The sequence below is a fragment of the Jaculus jaculus genome, chromosome 1, assembly GCF_020740685.1.
Source record: "Jaculus jaculus isolate mJacJac1 chromosome 1, mJacJac1.mat.Y.cur, whole genome shotgun sequence".
NCBI classification, from domain to species: Eukaryota; Metazoa; Chordata; class Mammalia; order Rodentia; family Dipodidae; genus Jaculus; species Jaculus jaculus.
In genome coordinates this window covers 262,217,385-262,244,863 of record NC_059102.1, presented here as the reverse complement: position 1 = coordinate 262,244,863, position 27,479 = coordinate 262,217,385, and the positions used below count along the sequence as shown (strand labels likewise).

The window sequence follows — 27,479 nt, the reverse complement described above, 5'->3', positions numbered from 1 at the left end:
GAAGAGAGACGAAAGAATGGGCACACCAGGGCCTCCAGCCACTGTAAACAAACTCTAGATGCATGCGCCACCTTGTGCATCTGGCTTTATATGGGCCCTTTAATATTTTATTTTTATATTTTATTTAAAGGCCAGGGCCTTTAGCCACTGCAAACAAATTCCATGGGTATGCCACTTTGTGCAGCGGGCTTATCTTGAGGAATTGAACCTCTTTTCTTTTCCTTTTTTTTTTTTGGTTTTTCAAGATAGGGTCTCAGTCTAGCTCAGGCTGACCTGGAATTCACCCTGCATTCTCATGGTGGCCTCGAACTCACTGCGATCCTCCTACCTCTGCCTCCCCAGTGCTGGGATTAAAGGCCTGCGCCACCACGCCCAGCTTTTTTTTTTTTTTTTTTTTTTTGAGGTAGGGTCTCACTCTAGCCTAGGCTGACTAGGCTGACCTGGAATTTACTATGTGGCCTCAGGGTGGACTTGAATTCATGGCGATCCTCCTACCTCTGCCTCCCGATTGCTGGAATTTTTAAAGACGTGCGCCACCACGCCTGACTTTTTCTTAGGCTTCGCAGGCAAACCCTTCACCGCTACCCTCGATTGATTTTTTGTTTGTTTGTTTTGTTTGTTTTTTTCGAGGAAGGGTCTCAGTCTGGTTCAAGCTGACCTGGAATTAACTCTGTCATCTCAGTATGGCCTTGAACTCATGGCAATCCTCCTACCTCTGCCTCCCAAGTGCTGGGATTAAAGGCGTGTACCACCACGCCCGGCTCCTCGTTTGATTTTTAAAACAAATACAACAAAACTTTATTTAAAAGTTTACTGTCTGCAGCAACTTGAAGGAAATCCTTCCGGAACAGAGAAGGAACCCCGCGCCTAAGCACCTCCCTAACCCCCCCCCGCCCCCGCACGTGACCCCGTGACCCAGGAAGCCATCGCTCGCCGCGCCTCCCCTCGGAAACTACATCTCCCAGAATGCCCGCGCCTCGCGTCGCGCTGGCACTTTCACCGGCTAGGTGTTAGAGCGGAGCCCGTCGTCGGGCGCCATCTTTGACGCTGGCACTCTAGGGTTTCTGCTGGCTCTGCTGCTGTTGCTGCTGCGAGGACGGCGGGCGGCAGCGGCTGAGAAAAAGAAAGAAAGGAAGAAAGACGTGGCAGCCGGCGGCAGTGGTAGACAGTGTCTTCGGTCCGGTAAAGTTTCTGTTCTCTGGTAACTAGACCCGTTTCTTGATTCCCGGGTGGCTTGGGGCCTGGGAGGAGGTTGGGGCAGAGGGCGAGGGGAGTGGCAGCGGCCTCCCCTCGCCCCCTGGGTCTCGGCCTAGCCCGGGGAAGTCAGAGCGGCGGCGGGCGAGAGGGGGACCCTTGAACGACCCTCGCCCGTCCCCGGCCCTCGCCACCGTGGGGTGGGAGCCAGACTCCCGCTCACTCCTCCCCGCCCCACCCCCACGGCGCCTGCTCCCTTCCCAACCACCCTTCCTCCCCTCCCCCACATCCGGTGTTCGGGAGCCCGGGATCCCCGCAACTCACACCCCCGCCGCCACCACCACCGCCGTCACCCCGCAGCCCCAGACAAGAGCGCCCGCTCCCGACCCCGGGACGCGGGATTGACACTAGATTGCTTTCTTCTGAGCAGTAGTTTCCGTAGCTCCGCCGACCCTCGCTGCCTGGCGCCAGGAGCCGAGTTTACCTACTCTACTTCCTCTCCAGGGTCTTACCACCTGGGAGATTTTTTTTTTTAATCCCCCCCCCCTCTTTCTCATATTCCACGTACAAAGGAGCCGCTCACTCACTGTATTCCTGTACCCTACACCCATCCCTACCCTAATTACACTCCCACTCCCAGCCCTCAGCGTCGGAGTCAAGAGCTACAGGGACACTTTGTTCTCCTTGTAGGATTGGTGAGAGCGTAATGAAGAGCACCCTAAACTCCCATAATCGGTGTGGATCCTATGGGAAAGGCTCTTATTGTTGACATCTACCAGGCTTGGTTCTGAACCTTGAGGAGGAGGCTGTGGAACTAGGGGTAGTCATGGTTTCTTTTTTTTTTTTTTTTAGGGTAAATATGTAGGTATTGGGAGAAGGGGAAGGAATCAATGGAAACTCATATTTCCGTTTTTGCTGTTAATGTAATGTCAAGTTGAGTTATTTACAGGCTGTAAAGCTGCTTCCATCTAAAAGTACTAACTTTTGATAGAAACAGTATGTGAAAAATACAGCTTTGTTACCTTGTTAAATTTGTTTTTCAGCTACCTACTTTTTTTTTTTTTTTAATGTCAGAATTGAAAGGGCCCAACCATGACCAGTATGTGGAGTCTGATTTAGCTTTCCAGAATTGACTTTTGGGGTTGTATTGGCAAATCACAGTCCTAAACGATGAATGTTGAATGATGCACTATGTTTTTGTTTAAATGAAGTTTCCTGAAAATAGTTTCAGATTAAGGGGAAAAATCACTGTTGCTATCATGAGGAATCTTAAGAACGTATATTAAGAACTGAAGGCATGTCCAGCAGATGTAGTTCTTGATACAGCAGAAAGAACATGAACTTGAGGTTTGGAAGACCTGACTTTTAGCTGCTACTAATCAAGTCCATGACTGTGGGAAAGTGGGCCTCAGTCCTTTTTTCTATAACATGAAGACACTGGACTATTTGAATTTAAAAAATTAGAAGGGAACTTAAGGCCCTCTGAGAAAGTTTGGGAATGTTCTCCATTGCTGTCATTTTTCCTCCCAAAATAATCTGGCTTGGAAGTCATTGGTTCGGAGGGAATTTGATGATTCCCCATAGAAACTGGAGAAAAAGTAATGTAAGGAGACAGGAAGAGCTGTATTTCTGCTTGAATAATAAACGCATGAGCAGGTTCTGGTACGAGTTTTGGAGACATAAGGAGAATGAGTCTATGTGCTCTGAGTGTTCCAGTTTCTTCACTCTCTCCTGGCAGAAGATGCAGTGCTTTCAGTGGTGCTGAGGTTCTGGGTTGTGTTTCCATTAATTCTAATACCGATGAAGATGTGGTAGAGGGAAAGATGGTGGCAGAAGGAGTGGATAGAGAGGCAAAACTGCCCTCCAAAAAGAAAAAAAAGAAGGGTTTGCGAATTAAGGGGAAAAGGCGCAGAAAAAAACTGGTCCTTGCCAAAAAGTTCAGTAAGGATTTGGGATCTGGGAGACCTGTTGCAGATGCCCCTGCTTTGTTGTCGCCCAGTGCCCCTGAGCAAGATGACGAAAGTCTGTTTGAGAGCAATATTGAAAAACAGATTTATCTGCCTAGTACCAGAGCCAAGACGTCTATTGTGTGGCACTTCTTTCATGTTGACCCCCAGTATACCTGGCGGGCTATTTGTAACCTCTGTGAAAAAAGTGTCAGCAGAGGTAAGCCAGGCAGCCATCTTGGTACATCCACTCTTCAAAGGCATCTGCAGGCAAGACATTCCCCTCACTGGACCAGGGCCAACAAGTTTGGAGTCACTAGTGTGGAGGAGGACTTTTCCTTAGATCTATCTTTATCTCCTTCTTCTCCTGGAAGCAGTGGAAGCTTCGAGTATATTCCTAATGATTCACTAGATGAAAATAGAATGGGTAAGAAGCGAGATAAATCTGCATCTGATGCCCTGAGGGCAGAAAGAGGGAGATACCTCATCAAAAGTAACATTGTCAAGCATGCCTTAATTCCTGGAACCAGAGCCAAGACATCTGCAGTTTGGAATTTTTTTTATACTGATCCTCAGCACATCTCCAGAGCTGTGTGTAACATATGTAAAAGAAGTGTGAGCCGTGGTAGGCCAGGTTCCCACTTAGGAACTTCAACACTTCAACGACACCTGCAGGCCACACATCCCATCCATTGGGCAGTAGCCAACAAAGACAGTGGTTCTATTGGAAATGGATTGGAGGAGACTGAAACTGAGGGCAGTGATCACTTGAATGATACTTTGCGTGGAGAGAAGTCTACAGGCAGCCAAGATTTAACAGCTGAGGACCTCAGTGACTCTGATACAGATGAACCTCCTGTTTTAGAGGTTGAAAATAGACCTGAGAGTCCTATTCCTGTTGTAGAGCAAGATCAACTGGTGCATGCACAAGAGAGAGAAGCAACACATTGTGAAAACCCAGCCTCAAGTCAAATAAGTCAGGCCATTATTCAAATGATTGTGGAGGATATGCATCCATACAGTTACTTCTCTACCCCAGCTTTTCAGAAGTTTCTTCAGATTGTTGCTCCTGACTATAGGTTGCCATCAGAGACTTACTTTTTCACTAAAGCTGTACCTCAGTTATATGATTGTGTCAGAGAAAAAATTTTCTTAACTTTAGAAAATGTTCAAAGCCAAAAGATCCACCTGACTGTTGACATATGGACACATGATCCTTCTACGGACTACTTCATTGTGACTGTACACTGGGTCTCTCTGAACACTGCATCTTCTCCCGATAATGGTGGGACCGCCAATTTTAGAAAGTGGGCTGTGCTTTGTGTTACAGGGTTAGCCAAAGACTGTCTGATAACTAATATTTTACAAGAATTAAATGACCAGATTGGTCTGTGGCTTTCTCCTAATTTCCTCGTCCCTCGTTTCATTGTTTCTGACAATTCCTCTAGTGTGGTACATGCAATCAAAGGTAGTGGTTTTACTCATGTGCCATGCTTTCTGCATTGTTTAAATGCAGTGATTCAGGGCTTCTTCTGTGAGCACAAAAGCATTGAGAATATGTTAGTGGCTGCTAGGAAAACCTGTCATCATTTTAGTCATTCTGTCAAGGCCCGCCAGATACTGCAAGAGTTCCAAAATGATCACCAGCTTCCATGGAAGAATTTGAAGCAGGATGAAACAGGCCATTGGATTTCTACTTTTTATATGCTAAAATGGCTTTTGGAGCATTGCTATTCAGTTCACCATAGTCTGGGTAGAGCCAGTGGAGTTGTGCTGACCTCCCTTCAATGGACTCTAATGACATACGTTTGTGATATTCTTAAGCCTTTTGAGGAAGCCACCCAGAAAGTGAGTGTAAAGACCACAGGACTGAATCAGGTGCTGCCGCTAATCCATCATCTCCTCTTTTCCCTGCAGAGACTGAGAGAAGATTTCCAAGTCAGAGGTATTACTCAGGCCCTCAGTCTGGTGGACAGTTTATCTTTGAAACTTGAAACTGATGCCCTACTAAGTGCCATGCTCAAATCCAAGCCTTATGTCTTGGCTGCTTTGTTAGACCCTTGCTTTAAGAGTAGTTGGGAAGACTTTTTTCCTCAAGGAACTGACTTAGAAACTTACAAACAAATCCTTGCAGAAGAGGTTTGTGGTTATATGGAATCTTCACAAGGGGCCTGCCGAGTTGCAACCTCAGAAGCATCTGGTTCTTTAGTTAGTTTAGGCACTGACACATTTCCCTCTTCTGTGGAAGAAGGCACCTCCAGCTCAGCTTCCATGGGGAGCTCAGCTGCAGACAGTGTGGCCATTGGAAGCAAAAGCTTGTTCCCTTCTGCAGTAGCAGTAGTGGATGAGTACTTCAAAGAGAAGTGTTCAGAGTTCTCAGGTGATGACCCTTTGATTTACTGGCAGAAGAAGGTGAGCATATGGCCAGCTTTGACCCAAGTTGCCATTCAGTATTTAAGTTGCCCCATGTGTAGTTGGCAGTCTGAATGTATATTTACTGCAAACAGTCACTTTCATCCAAAGCAGATCATGAGCATGGACTTCGATAATATAGAACAGCTGATATTTCTGAAAATGAACTTGAAAAATGTTAACTATGATTATTCTACTTTGGTTCTGAACTGGGATTCTGAAAATAAGGCTGTTCAAAACCATGAAAAAGAAATATTACCTTAATTTCTTTTTCTTTTTTCTACTTAAAATAGGCAACTTTTGCTATGTCACTGTATCCTTATTGCTATTACTATATTAGTCATACTAATTATCCCACACAGCAGGATGTGGTCACATGCACCTGCAGTTACAGCTATTTGGGAGGCCGAGGCTGGAGAATTACTTGAGCCCATGAGTTTGAGACCATCCTGGACAACATAGCAAGATCCCATCTCACCAAAAAATAAAAATAAAAATAAAACAACCTAGGAAACCTAAAAACACAAAAAGCCTGAAAATTCCTCAGAGGCAGTCTAATGTTGGTAAGATGTTAACAAGTTGCAACTCAGTGTAGCTAGGGTAGAAATTGCTCTACCAATTGAGAAAGAGAAAACTTTTAAAAATATAGTGCAGCATTGAAAGGCTTTAGTTATTTCTTGCTTGCAGATTGAACTAATTGATTTGAAGTAAAAACTTTAAAACATGGGATGTTGGTTACTTGGAAATCAGTGATTTGAGGGGAAAAAATTAAATGTTAGTCTTTTCCCCTCCTATTTTTTAATTTCATTAAAAACCTTGATGCTTATGTAATGATTTTTTTTAAAAAATCACAAAATTGTCTTTTATTTGGAAATTCCTAATTGCCTCCTCATACTGGTCAGTTTATAATGTCAAATTACTACTTATAGTAGAATTACCCTTCATATTTAAGATTAGGTCTATATAAAGGGGGAAACATTAGAAAACAATTGGGAAAAATTACTGTTAGTCTTTGAATTGCCTTTTAAAATCTTTAATACAGTATAAAAACAATAAAGATTGTCTAGGTTAACTAAAGATAAGTAGTCAGTATTTCAGCTTGTTAGGAACCATGGGTGAAATAAGTGAACACTCTTAGTGAATCTTAAGGTTCCTTTCCACTCTGATTGTACATTTCTATGATTGAGTGGAATGCCAGAAAATGATGACTTAGTGAAAGTCTATTAAAAGTTTCAGACTGAATAACTAATGAAAGATCCCAATTTTTCCTTTTTTTCATTTTAGATTTGGGGATATTCCCTGCCCAAAAAAATCCTGGAAAATTGACTAGTATTAAGTGTGAGTAAAAGGTGTCCACTTTTTTTAAGTTTTAATTTTAGTTTTGTCTTGGATAGTATTTGGCAAGATTTAGCCTAGAAAATATGTAGTATTTATAACATAATCAAAATTGCTGTTACTGGGCTGGTTTCAAAGAATTGGAAAACTCATTTCTGTGTATCAAAATATTTTTAATTTTTTAATTTTTGATTTCCTAAATGGTAAATATACCATTGTAAAGTGAAATTTCAACTCCCAAAAGTTTGCCCTTTTACCAACTGGAGTAAAGGGATAATTATAGTCTTTAGCTTTAACCATCACAATAAAGAATTTGGAGCTAGTCTGTATAAGCAAGCCTTTGCAAGGTCAGTATTGACTGCCATGCTAGTGATGCTGGTGTTGATATAAAAGAAGAAAGGAAACCTTCCTTTAGATGCTTTCTGTGTTTGAACAGTGCTGGTTCAGAATGGCTATAATGCTGCTCTGTCTTCTACAGCTTGCTGCACCACTCTGTAGTTACTCTGTAACTATACGCTTCTGTCTTTTTTGGCTAAACACTCCCTGATAATGATGAGTATATATACCATATTCATTGATGTATGTAAGGATTTTCCTTCATCTTGATTTTATGGCTGGGCAAAACATAGTGTAACATGAACTTCATGGTACTTTGGTATAAGAGTAAGTTCACGATTTTCATAATGAACCCAAATCTAAAGGCTTTTATAGTATATTTTAAAAAGGGGTAATCACTACATGTTTTATTTCTATACATTTGTGTGTGTATAAGCCAGTTAGTATATGTGTATAGTATATGTATGTTATATACATAAAACACTTTATTTTTACATACAGTATGCTTTTATTATACAAATAATAAAGATGGGGGAAGATTTCTGTTTTTTTCTTAATAGGTGAAGAAATCTTGGAAGACCAGAAATTGGATCTTACTGAATTTTGGTGTTATTTTTTTTCTTTTTTTCTTTTTTCTTTTTCCTTTTTTCTTTTTAAATCATATTGTTCAGCTATGGAAGATGGATTAAAAAATTCTTTGAATCAAGTTCATCTTTAAATGAACTTTAAAACTTTTTCTTTTTTTTTTTTTTTGGTTTTTTGCTTTTGATGAGATAACTAATGCTAGCTATCTCCAGTTCGACAAAGGTTATACAAATGGACTTAATCTTCCAGAGTTGGGAGATGTTTTAAAAACACATCCTGTGTTTGAATTGTGGCTGAGAGGTTTCCTTGGCAATGTGAGGAAGAAAATTCTTTCTGCCTCATTATTATTAATTCATGGATTGAGTGTTGGTTCGACCTACAGGCGTAATAGATTGGAACTCAATGAAGACACAGATGTTCCTATTGAGAGTAACCAGCTAATGTAAGTGGGTAAATGAATCTATTCTTATTAAAGGAGTAATCACTTTTTGTAATTTAAGTCATAATTTTCCTGGACTAATAAGAAAAAGCCATTTTCTAGACCTTTTGTTCTTGTAATTATTTACAGGGTTTTGGGTTTGGATAGGTCCTTCTTTCCCTTCCATATACATACATACATGCATGCATGCATGCATGCATACATACAGCACCAAGTTGAAGTCTTCCTATAATTCTGCTTCCTTGTAGAAAAAGCACTGATAAAAATTTATCACAATTGCCGGGCGTGGTGGCGCACGCCTTTAATCCCAGCACTCGGGAGGCAGAGGTAGGAGGATCGCCATGAGTTCAAGGCCACCCTGAGACTTCATAGTGAATTCCAGGTCAGTCCGGGCCAGAGTGAGACCCTACCTCGAAAAACCAAAAAAAAAATTATCATAATGTAGTCTTTGTCCATACACACAGCTGTGCCTCTTTTTTTATTGGCTATGTAGGGTTTCATTGGTTGGATGTGCTGTGACTTAATAGATACTCATTGATGGACATTGGTTGTTTGCCATTGCCAACAAAATAGCCCTGCATCCAATAATAGCTTTATGCATGCATGTGTGTGAACTTAGAACAAGTTCTTGAATACAAATACAAATTTATTGAATTGATTTTTGTTACTCTCTAAAGAGGTTGTAACACTTTACTAAACAACTAATAAGTCCTATTTGCAAAAGCTCTCAACTATATCCCCTTTAATAAAGATACTAATCTTAGCTATGTTAGTGATAATTTGCTGTAAAAATGTTTCCCTGAATGGCTTAGCAGTTAGGGCTCTTGCCTACAAAGCCAAAGGACCCAGGCTTGATTCCCTAGGACCCACGTAAGCCAGATGTACAAGGTAGCACAAGTGTCTGGAGTTCGTTTGCAGTGGCTGGAGAGGCCCTGGTGCGCCCATTCTCTCCCTCTGTCTCTCTTCTCTCTGCAACTTACTTTCTCTCAAGTTAATTAATTAATTAAAAAAATGTTTCCAGTTGGGCATGGTGGCACATGCCTTTAATCCCAGGACTCAGGAGGCAGAGGTAGGAGGATTGCCATGAGTTCAAGGCCACCCTGAGGCTCTATAGTGAATTCCAGGTCAGCCTGGGCTAGAGTGAGACCCTACATTGAAAAACCAAAAGAAAAAAAAATGTTTCCCTGAGATGACAGTGAATTCCAGGTCATCCTGGGCTAGCGCAAGAAACTACCTCAAAAAACTCAAAAAATGTTTCCAGGACTAGAGAGATGGCTCAGTAGTTAACTTGCCTATAAAATCTAACGATCCAAGTTCAATTCCCCAGTACCCACGTAAAGCCAGATGCACAAAGTAGCACATGTGCCTGGGGTTCATTTGCAACAGCTAGATGCTCTGGTACATCCATGCTTACTCCCTGTCCTTCCTCTCTGCCAGGTGTGATGGCTCATGCCTTTAATCCCTGCACTTGGGAGGCTGAGGATCACCATGTGTTATAGGCCAGCCTGGGCTAAAATGAGACCCTTCTTTTTAAAAAATGAAAGAAGAAAAAGTAATAAGAAGGCTGGAAATGGACCTCAGAGTCATAGTGCTATGCAGGCTGCTAGGGGAGAAAAGTCATCAATAGTCTTAACCAGCAGTAGATCCTGTAAGCTATACAGCCAGCCATCCCAGAGCAAGATATGCCCACTGGTGTAATGGTGGAAGTATTTATATTTTATTTATTTCCCCGGGGGGGGGGGGAGTGTGTGTGTGTGATGGTTTCTTGAGGTAGGGTCTTATTCTAGCCCAGGCAGACCTGGACTTCGCTGTGTAATTTCAGGGTGGCCTTGAACTCAAGGCCATCCTCCTCCCAAGTGCTGGAATTAGAGATATCTGCCACCACGCATGGCTGGATTATATTGCTTTTTGGCATGCTCTGGAATACAAAAGTCATTCCTAGATTCAAGATCAGAGGCAATCCTACTAGCAGATTGGTGAGGTGTTATTAATAGTCCAGTTCATCTGGGTGTGGGGGTGCACTCCTTTAATCCCAGCACTTGGGAGGCAGAGGTAGGAGGATCACTGAGTTCAAGGCCACCCTGATACTACACAGTAAATTCCAGGTCAGTCTTGGCTAGAGTGAGTCCCTACCTTGAAAAAAAAAAAATAAATAAAACAAAAGGTCCAATCCAAAAAAAAAAAAAAAAAAGGCTGGAGAAATGGCTTAGCAGTTAAGGTGCTTGCCTGCAAAGCCAAAGGACCCCAGTTAAATTCCCCAGGACCCACATAAGCCACATGTACAAGGTGGCCCATGTATCTGGAGTTTATTTGCAGCAGCTGGAGGCCCTATGGCACCCATTCTTTCCCTCTTTTCTGCACTCCCCCCCCCCCCCCCCGTAAATAAAGTTCTGTCCTACCTGGGCATGGTAGTACACACCTTTAATTGCAGCACTCTGGAAGTAGAAGTAGGAGGATCACCATGAGTTTGAGTCCACCCTGAGAATTCCAGGTCAGCCTAGAGGGAGGCTCTACCTCGAAAAATAACAGTAATAACAAAAAATCCAATCCTTGTCCCATGCTGTAGCCAGCCAGTTGTAATCAGGCCAGCCAGGGCAGGATTAAACTATATTACATACAAAATAATTTTCTATGTTCTTCCACATTTTGTTGTTGTTTGGTTGACTGGTTCCTTTTTCTTTTTGTGTGAACATTCAGTTGCTCTGCTATCATATATTGAAAAGACTGGTTTCTGCACTGAATTTTTTTTGCTGTTGCATAAAAAAGGTCATTTGACTTTTTGTTATGTTCTGTGTTAGTGTCCTCAAGCTGCCATATAGAGTGCCACAAACTGAATAGACCAAAATAAATTGTTCATCTCAGTCTTGGAGGTTCAATGTCAGAAAGATGGCAGCAGGGCATGCAAAATTTGCATGGAAATGATCTGTTCTTGCCTTTTCTAGCTTGTGGTTTGGCTAGCAATCCTTGGCATCCTTGTAGTATAGGTGCCTGGTACAGATACATAGCCATCTTGTGTATCTTCACGTCTTGCCTCTTTGCTTGTCAGTCCTGTTCAGTTGGAAGTGGTTGATGGAACCTATGTTCACACAGCAAACACCCTTGGGGTTCTCTATAGAGCATGCTCTTTCCTCTTGCCCTCTTCCCTTTTCTCCCCCTTTTTTTTTTTTCAATATAGTTAGAACAAAAATTTTCCATATCTTCATCTTCTGCCCTTTTTACTTAGCTATGAGCAGAACCTGGGCATGGTGCTTCATGCCTGTTATCTTAGCACTTGAGATGTCAAGTTCTCTGCCGTTGTGAGACCTCAACAGAAGCATCCTTACCATATATTTTTTTTTTTCTGGGCTGGAGAGATGGCTTAGTGGTTAAGGCACTTACCTTTGAAGCCTAAGGACCTGTGTTTGACTCCCCACATCCCACTTAGCCAGATGCACAAGGTCGCACATGTGCCACACATCTGGAGTTCGATTTCAGTGGCTGGAGGCCCTCACGCACCAATTCTCCCTCACTCGTGCAAGAATGCACAACGCTCTCTGTCATAAAATAAATAAATAAATAAAAATAGCCAAGTGTGATGGCACATTCTTTAATCCCAGCACTTGGGAGGCAGAGGTAGGATTGATGTGAGTTCAAAGCCAGCCTGAGACTACCTAATGAATTCCTCCTACCTCTGTCTCCAGAGTGCTGGAATTAAAGATGTGCACGACCATCCCAGCTATTTCTTTATTATAAGTAAGGTAAAGATATATTCTCTTGTGCATTATTATCTTGAATTTTCTTAAATGTTTTATTTATTTTAGAGTTGGGCAGGGCAGATAGGAAGAATGGGCATGCCAGGGCTTCTAGGCACTGCAAATGAACTCCAGACACATGCACCATCTTGTGCATCTGGCTTACATGGGTCCTGGGGAAGCGAAGCTGGGTCCTTTGGCTTTGCAGGCAAGTGCCTTAACCACCATCTCTCCAGCCCTTATTTTTACCTTAGCATAAATTATAGAAGTGGAACCATTGGGTCAAAAGTTTAAACATTTTGCCGGGCATGGTGGCGCGTGCCTTTAATCCCAGCACTCAGGAGGCAGAGGTAGGTGGATCCCTGTGAGTTTGAGGCCACCCTAAAACTTCATAGTGAGTTCCAGGTCATCCTGGACTAGAGTGAGACCCTACCTCGAAAAAAAAAAAAAGTTTAAACATTTTGATATATGGTTAGTCATAGTCATAGTCTTTTGGTCTTCATTCTTGGATTAGGAGTTATTAGTGAAAGATACTGGATTTCACCAAATTGACCTGATCTGGCGTATGAGTCTGTATGACCCCTTACATATCTCATATGTGCTCTTACTATGTGCTTGTGCTTTTGTAGAGGCTGGCTGGCTTTCTTTCTATTTATTTATTTGGTTTTTCGAGGTAGGATTTCACTCTGGCTCAGGCTGACCTGGAATTCACTATGTAGTCTCAGGGTGGCCTCAAACTCACGGTGATCCTCCTACCTCTGCCTCCCGAGTGCTGGGATTAAAGGCGTACACCACCAACACCTGGCTTAGAGGCTTTTTAGTGTGTGTGTGTGTGTGTGTGTGTGTGTGTATATAATATATAATATATAATATATAATATATAATATATAATATAATATATATATATGTATGTATATATATACACATATATATACATATATATACATATATAATATATAACATATTATGTATATATATATATATGTGTATATATATATATATATGTATATATATATATATTTGGGGGGGCTGGAGAGATGGCTTACTGGTTAAGGTGCTTGCCTGCAAAGCCTAAGGACCCAGGTTCAATTTCTTAGATGCAAAAGGTGGAGCATGCATCAGGAGTTTATTTTAAAAATATTTATTGAGCCAGGTGTGGTGGCAAACGCCTTTAATCCCAGCACTCAGGAGGCAGGGGTAGGAGGATCACTGTGAGTTCAAGGCCACCCTGATACTACATAGTGAATTCCAGGTCAGCCTGAGCCAGAGTGAGATCCTACCTCGGGAAAAAAAAAAATTAATTAATTTGGGTAGGAGAGATGGCTTAAGGGTTAAGCTCTTGCCTGTGAGGCCAAAGGACCCTGGTTCGAGGCTCAATTCCCTAGTACCCACGTAAGCCAAATGCACAAGGTGGCACATGCATCTGGAGTTTGTTTGCAGTGGCTGGAGGCCCTGGTGTGCCAATCTTTCTCTCTCTCTCAAATAAATAAAAATAAACAAAAATTTAAAAAATATATATTTATTTTGAGCCAGGCATGGGGTGGTGCACGCCTTTAATCCCAGCACTTGGCAGACAGGGAGGAGAATAGCCGTGAGTTCAAGGCCACCCTGAGACTACATGAGTTCTATTTCAGCCTGAGCTAGAGTGATACCCTACCTTGAAAAAAAAATTATTTTATTTATTTATTTGTTTATTTGAGAGAGAAAAAAATGCATGTGGTTTATGTGGGTCCTGGGAATTGAACCTGGGTCCTTTGGCTTTGCTAAACCATCTCTCCAACCCTGTAGAGGCTTTATTAAATGCTATAGTATGGGGTTGAGTATGGCAGGACTAGGGAGATAAGAATCACTACAGTGTTGCCTGGGTGTGGTGGCGCACGCCTTTAATCCCAACACTTGGGAGGCAGAGGTAGGAAGATTGCCATGAATTCAAGGCCACCCTGAGACTACATAGTGAATTCCAGGTCAGCCTGAGCTAGAGTGAGACCCTACCTCCAAAAAAAAATTATTACAGTGTGGATCTGGTCCTGAAGACTTCTTTTGCTCCTTGTTTATAATGGTTCTTTAACCACTTTCAGTTTATAAGGTAGCTCTACAATTTTTTTTATATCTTATTTATTTGAGAGAGATAAAGGCAAATAGCCAGGGGGAGAGAGGGTGTACCAGGGCCTTTAGCCATTACAAATTCCAGATGCATGTGCCACATTGTATGTGTACATGGGTACTAGGGATTCAAACCTGGGTCCTTAGGATTCCCAAACAAACACCTTAACCAGTAAGCCATCACTCCAGCTCCCACAAATGTTTTCAAAGGTAATTGCTTCCCAATTATAGCTAAATAAGATTTTCCTCAGTTATAACTGTATACTTTGATGTAACAAATGCTTGTGAAGATACTTGAACTTTTTCATATCAATAAAGATAGTTTCAATATAATTTCATTTCAGTAAAGCAAGTATGTTATATAAAATAGTTTAGGTCCTATTAGTCTGAAGTGTAGATCATGTGTTTTGTTGGTAATGCTTATTTAAAATTTTTCAAGCTAGCATCATATAAAATACAAAAGAAAAAGAGTATGGCTGTCCATGACAAAAATCTTAATTGTAGATAGGCATGCATAGTATTCATATTTAGTTTTCTTATAAGGTTCTGTATAGGCAAGCATTTGTTAATACTATTGAAATTTTGTTTTAACAATGTTATCTCATTAGTCAGTAATTTGGAGAAGGAAATTGGAAGAATTTATTTGAAATACTTTAATTGGTTATCTCCTCATTTTAGGATTACGGTTTAAAGACTGTTTCTGTGGTTGAGTTGATATTTAGAAGATTAAACCTGTTTCCAGAGCCCTTGGAGCTGTCCTCACGTTGAAGAACCAGTGACTTTATTTTAGGAAGCTACTTCTGGTTTGACAATTTACCCACCATGCCTAACCAAGGAGAAGACTGCTATTTTTTTTTCTATTCTACATGTACCAAAGTAAGAATTGGCATCTCTAAATAAGCTCTTCCTGCAACTCTTACATAGTTGGCTAAATTTTCCATACATCAAAACTCTGTGTATGTTTGCTCAGCTGCTTATTATCTGCTGTCATTAAAGGATAATGTGTCTAGGCGAATAGACTTCATATTTTTCTCTCATCTTATGCATAACTATAGTTTTCTCATAGTCCACAGACAGAAAATGCCTCTAGCACATAGCCATCAGTCATTGCTTTCTTACTAAAACCTATATGACTTGGCAACTTTGATTTTTATTTATTCATTTTTGAGAGAGAGAGAGAATGGGTACACCAGGGCCTTTTAGCTGCTGTGCATAAATCCAGACATGTGCATCCCCTTCTGGGCATGCGTGGCATTGCATGCTGGCATCACTGTTGCATCTGGCTATCCCTGGGATCTGGAGGATTCAAGCAGGAGTTTTTAGGCTTTGCAGGCAGGCATCTTAATCCTTAAGCCATCTGTCCAGCCCAGCTTTGATTTTTATGTTTTGTATTAAAGGAGCGGGTCTAGAAACCGTTAATGGGTTGAATTTGACCTTTGCTCAAATTTCCTGCTGCTAAGAATACAATATTATCTTTCAAAATACACTGTGGGGTTTTTTTTCTTTCTCTTTGTCAAAACATTCTATTTTTCTGTTTGAGTCCTTGATAGCTCTGTTTAGGTGTATCTGCTACTTTATTTTGTTATGGCTTATTCTATAAATTTGTATGTTACAGCAACTTGCTCTTAAAGCATTTTGATGATGTGTTTAAAATGGTGACTTTATCCAGACATGGTGTTGGTAGGCAGACTATAAATTCAAAGCCAGCCTGGGCTACATAGCAAGAGTCTGTCTCATAAAACCCGGTTTGGGTGTGGGGTTGGTCTGTTTTACAACAAAGAGTGTAGCTCAGTCTTTGCTAATATGCCTAATATGGAGGAAGCCCTAGTGCAGCTCCAGCACTTGGGGAGGAGTTAAAAAAGCAAAGCCCTGGTAATGTCATTTTATCTATCATAAAAGTTTGTATAGTAGCCTTTTGTTTTAAATATTTTTATTTTTCCTATCTTTTTGTTGTTGTTGTTTAATTTTCAAGGTAGGACTTCACTCTAGCTCAGGCTGACCTGGAATTCACTATGTATTCTCGGGGTGGCCTCAAACTCACAATACTCCTCCTATCTCTGCCTCCTGAGTGCTGGGATTAAAGGTGTGTACCACCATGCCCGGCAATATTATTTATTTATTTGAGAGAGAGTCAAAATGGGCAAGCCAGGCCTCTAGCCACCACAAATGAACTCCAGACACATGCGCTACCTTGTGCATTGATGGTTTACGTGGGTTTTGGGAAATCGAACCTCGTTCCTTTGGCTTTGTAGGCAAGGACCTTAACTGCTAAGCCATCCCTCCAGCCCCAGCATTTTGTTTTAGATAAAGTATATAAAGGAGCGTAAGTATATTAGTTATACTTACCTCTTATCCTAACTTTCTTGATTTTCCTATCAAAGGCTAGAATTGCTTGAATCAGCATATATGAAACAATTTTGAAGATGACCTATAAGCTATGTTTTCAGGGAGTGCATTTCTGACACTCTTTTTCAGCCTTGTCACTCATGGTAGACCAGGTGAAGAGTACTAGTTAAGAAATGGGTTGTGCCCAGGCATAGTGGTGCACACCTTGGGTTGTGCCCAGGCATAGTGGTGCACAGCTTTAATCCTAGCACTCAGAAGGCAGAAGGGGAAGATCACTGAGTTCAAGGCCCCCCTGAGACTACATAGGGAATCAGGTCAGCCTGGGCTACAGTGAGACCTTACCTCGAAAAACAAAACAACAACAATAAAAAAGGGTGGGTGTTGTGGGCTGGTGAGATGGCTCAGCAGTTAAAGGCGCTTGCTGCAAAGCCTCAAGGTCTGGGTTCAGTTCCCTAGTATCCATGTACAGCCAGATGCACAAAGTAGAACATGTCTCTGGGTTCCTTTGCAGTGGCAGGAGAATCTGCTGAACCCATTCTCATTCTCTCTCTCCCTCTTTTTCTCTGTTTTGCTCTCAAAAAAACAAAAGTATTTTATAGAAAGAAATAGATTGTAGAATACTATAAAGTTCTTGTGGTCACATCAAGTCTTTTTCTGCTCTTTCTGTCTTTTCTTACTAATTTGTGCTTGTCTTAATTCCAGGAAATTCTTGTGATGGACATGTTGCCTGGGATATATTTCAGTGCCACAATTGTTTCCTCTGTCCTTTTTGGTTAACAGGGTGACAGCTGCCCATTTCGTCACTGTGAAGCTGCACTAGGAAATGAAACAGTTTGCACATTATGGCAAGAAGGACGTTGTTTTCGACAGGTGTGCAGGTTTCGCCACATGGAGATTGATGTAAGTTTTCATTTCATTACCATAATATTATAAGCATTCTTATCAAAATGATTTTTCCATGTATCTTTGTTTTTTGAGTAGGGTCTTACTCTTGCCCAGGCTGACCTGAAATTAACTATGTAATCTCAGGGTGGCCACAAACTCATGGTGATCCTCCTACCTCTGCCACCTGAGTGCTGGGGTTTAAAGGCATGTGCCACCACATCCGGCTTAAATTTTATTTTTATTTATTTATTTGAAAGAGAGAACAAGGCAGAGGAAGACAAAGCAAGAGAATGGGCGCACTAGGGCCTCCAGCCACTGCAAACGAACTCCAGATGCATGCACCACTTTGTGCATCTGGCTTACATGGGTCCTGGAGAATCGAACCGAGGTCCTTTGGCTTTGCAGGCAAGCGCCTTAACCACTAAGCCATCTCTCCTGCCCTCAGGTATCTATTTGTGTTAGTGTGAATTCATGGTTTTGTTTTACTTAGTGTTGTATCCTATCACTCATTCAGTATGGCCTGCAGCACCCTGTTTGATTGATTGATCCTCATTCTTGGAGCTCTAAGGCTTTTTGGCCTATCAAGATTTTCCAGGCTCAGTCTGTAATTTTTCTGCTCTAGTCCTAGAATCTGCCTTTTCTTTTTCAGTTTTATTTGAGAGAGAAAAAAAGGCAGATAGAGAATGGGCATGCCAGGGCCTCTAGCCACTGCAAACAAACTCCAGTCACATGCGCCACCTTGTGCATCCAGCTTTAGGTGGGTACTGGGGAATCGAGCTTGGGACGTTGACTTTGCTGGCAAGAGCCTTAACTGCTAGCCATCTCGTTAGCCCAGAATCTGCCTTCTCTGTGTGGTACAGTTCTGTGTTTTGAAGAATGGCATGTAGACACTAAGCTTTGGTCTGTTGCTGCAGTATTATTGCTTTTCAAGTTCTCTTAGTGGAAAGAGCTATGAAATAAATAAATGTATAGACATGTACATAATTATCTAGTGTCTACATATTGAAATCCATGAGCTTATATAGATGACTCTAGTTCATCAGTGCCCCAAGATTTAGTCCAGGCTTCACATATAATTCTTTCTCCAAAAATGAAAAGCTTGGTTCCATTGTCATGAATACTTTTACATTTGTGGTGAAGCTCCTAGTGTAAACCAGTACTGTGTCCAACCTCTCTCTGATTTACTCTTCTTTCTGTCTCTCCTTTCCTTCCTTCCTTCCTATGTTTTGGCACCATTTGAGGCTGGTTGTTTTGATTGTCTCCTGTGTCAGGCTTCCCCCTAGCTCCAATGTGAGGGCCCCTTGTTTGGATCCACACATCTTACTCTTGATATCCCACTCTTTTACACACTTGCATGTTAGTTCTCTGTGCTAGCAACTCCCCATGTAAGATGCTGTCCTCACCACACTCATTCTCCTTCTAGACACTAGGTTCTCTGAGACCCTTCTTCCCTTTTTTCACTCAGCTTGGTCTTGGATGCTTATTCCACACTGCCTCCGAGAATATTCTCTGATCATTATGTTGAGATCTCTTCTGCATAGAAACTTTGCTCACCACTTGGGCTCCCAACACTTGTCAGACCATCTTCTGTGTGATGTCCTTCTAAACCTTCCTGGGTTCCAGCACCACCCTCATCTCATTCTGGCTCCATATACTGCTTTGGGTCACCTTGCTTTTTTGTTTGTTTGTTTTTTGAAGTAGGGTCTCACTCTAGCCCAGGCTGACCTGGAATTCAAGTATTTCAGGGTGGCCTATGAATTCCAGGTGAGCCTGAGCTAGGGCAAGGCCTTACTTCAGTAAATTATTTTGTAGTTTTTATTTATTTACTTGTTTACTGCCTTTTCAAGCCTCACTGTAGCCCAGGCTGACCTGGACTTCACTATGTAGTTTTAGGGTGGCCTTGAACTCACGACAAGCCTCCTACAGTCTGCCTCCCTCGTACTGGGATTAAAAGTTTGTGCCGCCATGCCCCACTTTTTGTTTTTTTAAAGATTTATTTTTATTTATTAGAGACAGAGAGAGAATTGAGAATGTGTGTGCCAGGGGCTCTAGCCACTGCAAATGGCTTCAGATGTATGCACCATCATGTGCATCTGGCTTAGGTGGGACTTGGAGAATCAAACCTGGGTCCTTAGACTTTGCAGGCATGCACTTTTACTGCTAAGCCATCTCCCCAGCCCAGTGTTTTTCTTTAAAATATTTTTGCAAGCCAGGTGTGGTCTTGAACTTCCTGCCTTCACTTCCCAAGTTTTATATGAATTCCTGGTGTGTACCATCATGCTGTACTTCCCTCATAATTTTAAATTTCAGGAGTAATGCTACCTGTTCTTTTCTGGAATTCTGAACAAGCCTTGGCTGCTTCCTATGATGAAGCCTCCAGCGTGGTGCATTTTACAGTCTGGGTTAATGACTTTGGAGAAGTGCTCTTTTTTTCTCCTTTGTGAAGCTGTTAAAGTAGTAGAGAAAAAGCCTCTTGTTCAAGAGCTAGAGCACTGTCTACATTCTTCCTTCATCCCTTCATTCTCAAAACTAATCACTGTCCTGCTTTGCTGTGGAGAAGGGTTAACCATTTTGATTTGCTCAATTTTGGGGGGTTTTTCAAGATAAGGTCTCAATCTAACCCATCCAAGTTGACCCGGAACTCTGTAGCCTCAGAACTCACGGCAGTCCTTCTACCTCTGCCTCCTGGGTGCTGGGATTAAAAGCATGTACCACCATGCCTGGCTCTATTCCTGACTTTTTTTTTTTTTTTTTTTTTTTTTTTTTTGGTTTTTCGAGGTAGGGTCTCACTCTGGCTCAGGCTGACCTGGAATTCACTATGTAGTCTCAGGGTGGCCTTGAACTCACGGTGATCCTCCTACCTCTGCCTCCCTAGTGCTGGGATTAAAGGCGTGCACCACCACACCCGGCTTTATTCCTGACTTTTTAAAGGTACATGTGACACACTAAAGATGGTATCTATCCTACATTAACACTAGTGTGGACACACTGTGGTACATACAATAGAATACCAACCATCCAGTCATGAAAAGGAGTGAGTGAATGGGCTGGGGAGATGGCTCAGTGGTTAAAGGCACGTGCTTGCAGAAAGCCTGTTTGCTGGGGATTGGTTCTCCAGTACCCATGTAAAGCCAGATGCACAAAACAGTGTATGGGTTCATCTTAAGTTTGATTGGCAACAGGCCCTGGTGCACCAGTTCATCTTCTCTCTCTGCTTACAAATCAAAAAAAAAAAAAAATTTTTTTTTGTTTTTTCAAGGTAGGGTCTCACTCTGCTCCAGGCTGACCTGGAATTAACTGTGTAGTCTCAGGGTGGCCTCAAACTCATGGAGATCCTCCTAGCCCTGCCTCCTAAGTGCTGGGACTAAAGGCGTGCACCACCACGCCTGGCAAAAAAAAAAAAAAAAAAAAAAAAATTTTAAGTAGGGCTGGCGAGATGGTTCAGCAGTTAAGGCACTTGCCTGCAAAGCCTAGTGACCCAGGTTCCATTCCCCAGCAGCCACATAAGCTAGATGCACAAGGTGGCATATGCACCTGGAGTTCATTTGCAGTGGCTAGAGGCCCTGGTGTGCCAATTATCTCTTCCTGCTTGCAAATAAATGAAAAATTAATTCTTTTTAGGCCGAACATGGTGGCACATGCCTATAATCCAGCCACTCGGGAGGCAGCGATAAGAGGATTGCAATGAGTTCAAGGAGACTACATAGTGAATTCCAGGTCAGCCTGGGCCTAGAGCGAGACCCAACCTCAAAAAAAGTTTTGTTTTGTTTTGTTTTTTTCCTAAGAAAAAGTACTAATCAATCTATTTCTGTACTTAATACCACAGGCAAAAATGAAAGGCAGGTCCTGGAGAGATGGCTTAACAGCTAAGGTGCTTGCCTGCAAAACCTAAGGACCCATGTTCTACTCTCCAGGTCCCATGTTAGCCAGATAAACAAATTTCAGGCTAGAGAGATGGCTTAGTGGTTAAGGCGCTTGCCTGCAAAGCCAAAGGACCCAGGTTCAATTCCCCAGGACTCATGTAAGCCAGATGCACAAGATAGTGCATGTATCTGGAGTTTGCAACAGCTAGAGGGAGAGAAAGAGGCAGAGAGAGGGAGAGGGGAAGTCTAACTTTTTAAAGTGTGGACATTTAGGGGTTTCGGAACAAGGACAAAGGAGAAGATTCTTTTATTTATTCACTGTGCCTAAAATATGTCATTTTTAACAACTTTGATTTGCTGAATATCATCTTACCTGTCTCAGATTTTTGGATCCTATATAAACTGTTCAGAAAGCTATTTATCTACCAAGTCAATGTAAGTCTTCATTTCTTATTTGAAAACAAATATGTTTTTTCTCTCTTACAGAAAAAACGCAGTGAAATTCCTTGTTACTGGGAAAATCAGCCAATGGGATGTCAGAAGCTAAACTGCGCTTTCCATCACAACAGAGGACGTTATGTTGATGGCCTGTTCCTACCTCCCAGCAGAAGTAAGATCATTGTTGATGGATGCATGATCTTTCAAATACAATGCCAACTATCCTGTTATTTTATGTTGCCCTTTTTTACTTTCATAATAAAATTCTATCTTTAAAAATTGAGATCAAAGCTGGGACATGCCTTTAATCCCAGCACTCAGGAGGTGGAGGAGGAGGATCACTGTGATTTGAAGGCGAACCTAAGACTACACAGTGATTTTGAGCTCAGCCTGGGCTAGTGTGAGACCCTACCTTGGAAAAACAAAAGGGAAAAAGAAAAAAACCGAGATCAGGCCAGGCATGATGGCATAGGCCTTTAATCCCAGTACTCAGGAGGCAGAGATAGGGGGATCACCATGAAGTCAGCCTGGACTAGAGCTAGACCCTACTTAAAAAAAAAAAAAAAACCTTTTAGTTTAGTGAAAATAGTATTAGACACTTGAGAAAATGAAACCTTGTTAAGGGTAAATGATGTGCCATATTTTATTGCTGCAGTTTGTCTTGTTTTCTTACCAGACCTATACAGGTTTTCAAAAGAAAAGTTTACTGTCCACAGCAGGGATTGGCAGATCTGGTCCTCTGCCTATTGTGTAAAATATTTACTGGAGCTTTGTCAGTTCATTTCCATATCTTCCCTGACCAGTTTGGTGTTAATGCTGTGGAACTGAGTAATTGAGATAGAGATCATATGGCCCTCAAGGCCTAAAATACTAACTATCCAATTGGTTTTTGTTTGTTTTTGTTTTGGGACAGGATTGTGCTTTGTTGCTTAGGTCTGCCTAGAACTTGCTATCAAGAGAATCTTGAAATTGAGTCCAACCTAAACTATATATATAGCAAGACCTTGTCTGGGAGGTGGAGGGAAAACAAAGACACAATTGAAAACAAATACCAAAGCTGTATCTAGGACTGGGGAGTATACTCTGAATGGTAGAGTGTTTGCCTAGAATGTGCAAGGCTCTGAGTTTGGTTCCCTGCTCTGTAAAAGAATCTAAATAAGCTGGGCATGGTGGCGCAGGCCTTTAATCCCAGCACTTGGGAGGCAGAGGTAGGAGGATTGCTGTGAGTTCGAGGCCACTCTGAGACTCCATAGTGAATTCCAGGTCAGCCTGGGCTGGAGTAAGACCCTACCTAGAAAAACAAAACAAAACAAAAAAATCTAAATAAAAGGCATATTTGAGGCATATGTGGTGGTACACGCCTTTAATCCCAGCACTTAGGAGGCAGAGGTAGGAGGATCACCTTGAGTTCAATGCCACCGTGAGACTACATAGTCAGCCTGGGCTAGAGTGAGACTCTACCTGGGCAGGGCGGGGGAGGGGGGAGCGGGGAGACAAACAACACAAAAAGACTCTAGAATCTCAAAATTAAGTAGCTAAAATTTTCCAGCAAATCCTTCTGTGTGTTCTGTTTTCATTGGTGCCGTGTGTTTAATACACAACGAAGAGTTATTGGCTAAAGGCATATTTTATCATTTCTGGGAGTTTAGAGCAGCAATCAACAAATTAGGCATATGTACCTAAGGAAAAGGCACTATAGTTCTTACTAAAGGACAAGGATTGGGATTGTATCTTCTGTGTTTGATTTCTGTCTGTTTTTTTGCGTGTTCAGCTGTGTTGCCCACTGTGCCCGAGTCACCAGAAGAGGAAGTAAAGGCCAGCCAGCTCACAGTCCAACAGAACAAATTGTCTGTCCAGTCTAACCCTTCCCCTCAGCTGCGGAGTGTTATGAAGGTAGAAAGCTCCGAAAATGTCCCTAGCCCCACACATCCACCAGTTGTGATCAATGCTGCCGACGATGATGAAGATGACGATGGTAAGTTTTGGCCCTTTTTGTTTGTTTGTTTTAAACACAGATAAGGTCATGTAGTGAATTGATCAGGATCAGGTAAAATTTTAGACCTATTTTAAAATAGAAATATGTTTTAAATGTCAATTTACAGATCAGTTTTCTGAGGAGGGTGATGAAACCAAAACACCTACCCTGCAAACAACCCCTGAAGTTCATAATGGATTACGAATGGCCTCTGCCCGGAAACCTGGAGTCAGTTTAAAGCCAGGTGAGAAGAGGCTGTGTCCTACCTAAACCTTACAGCACCATTACGTGTGTCCACACTGCTCTCTACCTTGGAAATTTAGTTCATAGTCCCAGCCTTTTCCCTCCGTTGTGCTGCTCATAAATACTGGTGTGTAGTTTCTTATCCATTCAGGATATATGTGAGTACCTGCTATGTACTGATCATATGCACAAGTGAAAAAGCTCTAGTGATATCCTCATGTGATTTCTTTTCCCCTCTCATTTCTCAGGTGAAGGTTTGAATTTTGGAATAAAAACTCTTGAGGAAATTAAATCAAAGAAAATGAAAGAAAAATCCAAGAAGCAAGGTGGTAAGTTATTACAAGTTTATACATGAGTAGTTTCATGTTACCAGAGAAAAATAATGACATTCTGTCAGCCATAGCCAAAATGAGCAATACAGATTTTAATATACGTGGCTTCTTTAAAATTGAACAAATTTCCTATGGTTGTAACTATTTAGAGCTAAGCACATATAATGAGGAGCCCAAACAGGGCCTGGGGAAATGGCTCAGTAGGTCAGGTGCTTATTGCCCAAGTGTGTAGCAAGCATCTGTAATCCAAGCCCTGCTTCACCAAGATGGGAAACAGTGATGAGAGAATCCCCAGCAGCTCATGGGCCAACTAGCCTGGCATATGTAACAGGAAACAAGTGACCAGACCCTGTTTCAAACAGAGTGGAAGGTGAAAACCAGCATCCAAGGTTGTCCTCTGATTTCCACATCACATGTTCACACTTACACACATGGACACACAAACACAGCATTCACGTGTAGATAGATATATAGATAGATTTTTGATTTATTATTATTATTTGGTTTTTCGAGGTGGCATCTCACTCTAGCCCAGGCTGACCTGGAACTCACTATGTAGTCTCAGGGTGGTCTCAAACTCACGACAATCCTCCTACCTCTGCCTCCCAAGTGCTGGGATTAAAGGCATGCTCCACCATCCGCCCAGCCCAATAATAAAATTTTTTTTTTTTTAATTTAAAAACTGAACAAACCTGTGCTGAAGAGATGGCTTAGCAGTTAAGGTGCTGACCTGCAAAGCAAAAGGACCCAGGTTTGATTCCCCAAGACCCACATAAGCCAGATACTCAAGGTGGCACATACACCTGGAGTTCATTTGCATGGCTGAAGGCTCTGGCATGCCCATTTTCTCTCTCTGCCTCTCTTGCTGTTTCTCTCTCAAATAAAATAAAATAAATATTAAAAAGTACAGAAAGACTGAATTTTATTGAAGTCAGAGAAAGTTATGTTGGACTTAAGCAGTCATAAAAATAAACATCTGTGATTTGTGATAACCTTATTTTCCATAAATTATCTGTTATTGTTTGAATTTTCTTATTTTAGAAGGTTCTTCAGGCATTTCCAGTGTTTTAAATCAGCCTCAGCCAGTCCCAGGTCCCGAAAAAGAGAATGTTCGCACTGTGGTGAGGACAGTGACTCTGTCAAGCAAACAAGGTAAGGTGCAAGCAGGTCTCAGGGGCTGCTGGGCTGCTTTTATGTAATTGGGAACACAAATCCTTGGTGGCTTGTTATTGATCAAATGTGGTACATTTGACCCTACTGTTTGAAAGGTGACCTTTTTTAATTTATATATATTTTGGTTGTGTTTTTTGGGTTTTCAAGGTAGGGTCTTACCCTAGTCCAGGCTGACCTGGAATTCACTGTGTATTCTCAGGGTGTCCTGGAACTCACGGTGATCCTCCTACCTCTACCTGCCTTCCAAGTGTTGGAATTACAGGCGTGCGTCACCACACCCAACTTTTTTTTTTTTTTTTTTTTGAGGTAGTGTTTCACTCTAGTCCAAGCTGACCTGGAATTCACTATGTAGTCTCAGGGTTGTCTCGAACTCATGGTGATCCTCCTACTTCTACCTACCAAGTGCTGGGGTTAAAGGTGTGTACCACCATGATGCCCAGCTACATTTATATGTATTTTTTTTGAGTTTTACATTTATTCCTTGTTTTTACATATTCAGCAAGTTTATTGACTGCCTACTGTGTGTAAGAGTTAAGAAATTATCAGTCTTTTGTAAATAAAGTATATTTTATTTACTTATTTATTTGAGAGAAAGAGGCAGAGAGAGAGAGAATGGGCATGCCAGGGCCTCCAGCCACTGCCCACAAACACCAGATGCATGTGCCCCCTTGTGCATTTAGCTTACGTGGGTCCTGGAGAACCGAACTGGAATCCTTTGGCTTTGCAGACAAATGCTTTAACCGCTAAGCCATCTCTCCAGCCTGGATATGTCAGACTTTACCAAGTAGTTTAAACCTAATAAATATAATGCAGGTAGTTGGAGTGTACATTTAAATGTTCAATTTGAAAAACAAAGTATTGGAAAAAGTTAATTTGCTTAAGTCATAGTTATGTTACTTGAAGTATACAGCTTGGACTTCATGACCAGTTGGTTTAAGAACATGTTGTTTCTCTTGCCTCTTACACGTATTCAATTCTGTGCAACTGCTTTTCTTGGGGCTGTTCATTTGACTGTTTATTGTCCTTTTAAAATGGGACTTACACTGAGTTCTAATTTTGAAGATAATTCCTAAATGAACTAATATTAATGTTAGTCAAAATACCTTGCAGCCACTAGTATTTACTAAATACAAAAACTTTGACTAATGATAGAGAAATTCTGTTTTCCAATTTTAGGAGAAGAACCCTTGGTTAAATTGAGTCTTTCTGAGAGACTTGGAAAACGAAAATTTTCAGTAGGTAAGATAAATATCTTAATGCCTTTTATAGAAGTTACAGAAATTTGTATTGTGACCGTGTCTGACTTTTTTTTTAGAAGGTTTAGGTTCAAAAATAGTAACAAATACTTAAAAATGTATTGGGGCGGGGGGCTTGATTAATATAATTAGAATCCTTAAATTTATGGTGCTCTTTTTTGAAATAATTTATCTGTGAGGAAAAAAAGAGGCAGAGAGAGAGAGAGACCTGGGACGCCAAGGCCTTTAGCTGTTGTAAACAAACTCCAGATGCACATGCCACTTTGTGCATCTGGCTTTACGTGGGTACTGAGGAACCACACTGCAGTCTCAGGGCTTTGCATGCAAGTGCTGTAACTGCTGAGCCATTCCTACAGCCCCTGTTGGTGCTCTGATAATTCTTAGGGAAATACTTTATTACTAAATTGTTGTATATCTATAGTTTTGAAGATAGAGTAGTAAGAATATTAAAGAAAACACAAAATTAAAGCAAGGTTTCATTTTGAGCATATTTAAGACAGTATTAAACAACCTTGTCTCAATTTTCTGTTTTCTGTCACTGCCCTATTTTAAAATGGCTCTTGCCAGGTCTACTGGTACACTTCTATAATCCCAGCACTCAAGGCAGAAGTAGAAGTCAGAAAAATCACAAAGTTTAAGGCCAGCCTATAATTGCTGTAGCAAGACTGTCAAAAAATCAGAGCTGAGGGCTGGGCATGGTGGTGTTCTCCTTTAATCTCAGCATTCTGGGAGGCAGAAGTAGGAGGATCGCCATGAGTTCAAGGCTACACTGAGACTCCATAGTGAATTCCAGGTCAGCCTGTGCTAGAGTGAGACCCTGCCTCAAAAAAACAACCCAAAAATCAAAAGCTGAGCTAGTGTGGTGGCGCACTCCTTTAAGCCCATCA

General features: G+C 41.6%; 2 protein-coding genes across 8 annotated transcripts in view; both read left to right on the top strand.

Annotated features, from left to right (window-relative positions):
* Window positions 1–1,058: 1,058 nt before the first annotated feature.
* Window positions 1,059–17,327, top strand: Zbed6 (zinc finger BED-type containing 6). Of its 5 annotated transcripts, none has more exons than XM_045131078.1 (5): window positions 1,059–1,182; window positions 1,885–6,890; window positions 8,191–8,250; window positions 14,760–14,957; window positions 17,130–17,327. In XM_045131078.1, the coding sequence occupies exon 2, from the start codon at window positions 2,883–2,885 to the stop codon at window positions 5,814–5,816; it is 2,934 nt and encodes a 977-aa protein (XP_044987013.1). In that variant the 5' UTR covers window positions 1,059–1,182; window positions 1,885–2,882; the 3' UTR covers window positions 5,817–6,890; window positions 8,191–8,250; window positions 14,760–14,957; window positions 17,130–17,327. The 5 variants fall into 5 exon arrangements, with proteins under 5 accessions (XP_044987013.1, XP_044986995.1, XP_044987020.1 ...); XM_045131060.1 differs by having other exon boundaries at window positions 1,067–1,201; XM_045131085.1 differs by lacking the exon at window positions 1,059–1,182 and having other exon boundaries at window positions 1,209–6,890; window positions 14,824–14,957.
* Zc3h11a (zinc finger CCCH-type containing 11A) overlaps window positions 14,824–27,479 on the top strand; it is a 31,482-nt gene continuing 18,826 nt past the window's right edge. For 2 of the 3 annotated variants that reach the window (XM_045131112.1, XM_004663579.2), the window contains exons 1-8: window positions 14,824–14,957; window positions 17,208–17,327; window positions 21,662–21,785; window positions 23,385–23,588; window positions 23,716–23,832; window positions 24,080–24,160; window positions 25,205–25,315; window positions 26,513–26,575. In XM_045131112.1, coding sequence (XP_044987047.1) covers window positions 14,904–14,957; window positions 17,208–17,327; window positions 21,662–21,785; window positions 23,385–23,588; window positions 23,716–23,832; window positions 24,080–24,160; window positions 25,205–25,315; window positions 26,513–26,575 — 874 coding nt within the window. In that variant the 5' untranslated portion in view covers window positions 14,824–14,903. Of the gene's footprint in view, window positions 14,958–17,207; window positions 17,328–17,719; window positions 17,758–21,661; window positions 21,786–23,384; window positions 23,589–23,715; window positions 23,833–24,079; window positions 24,161–25,204; window positions 25,316–26,512; window positions 26,576–27,479 lie in introns of those variants that run through there. The other variant, XM_045131119.1, reaches the window with a different exon arrangement.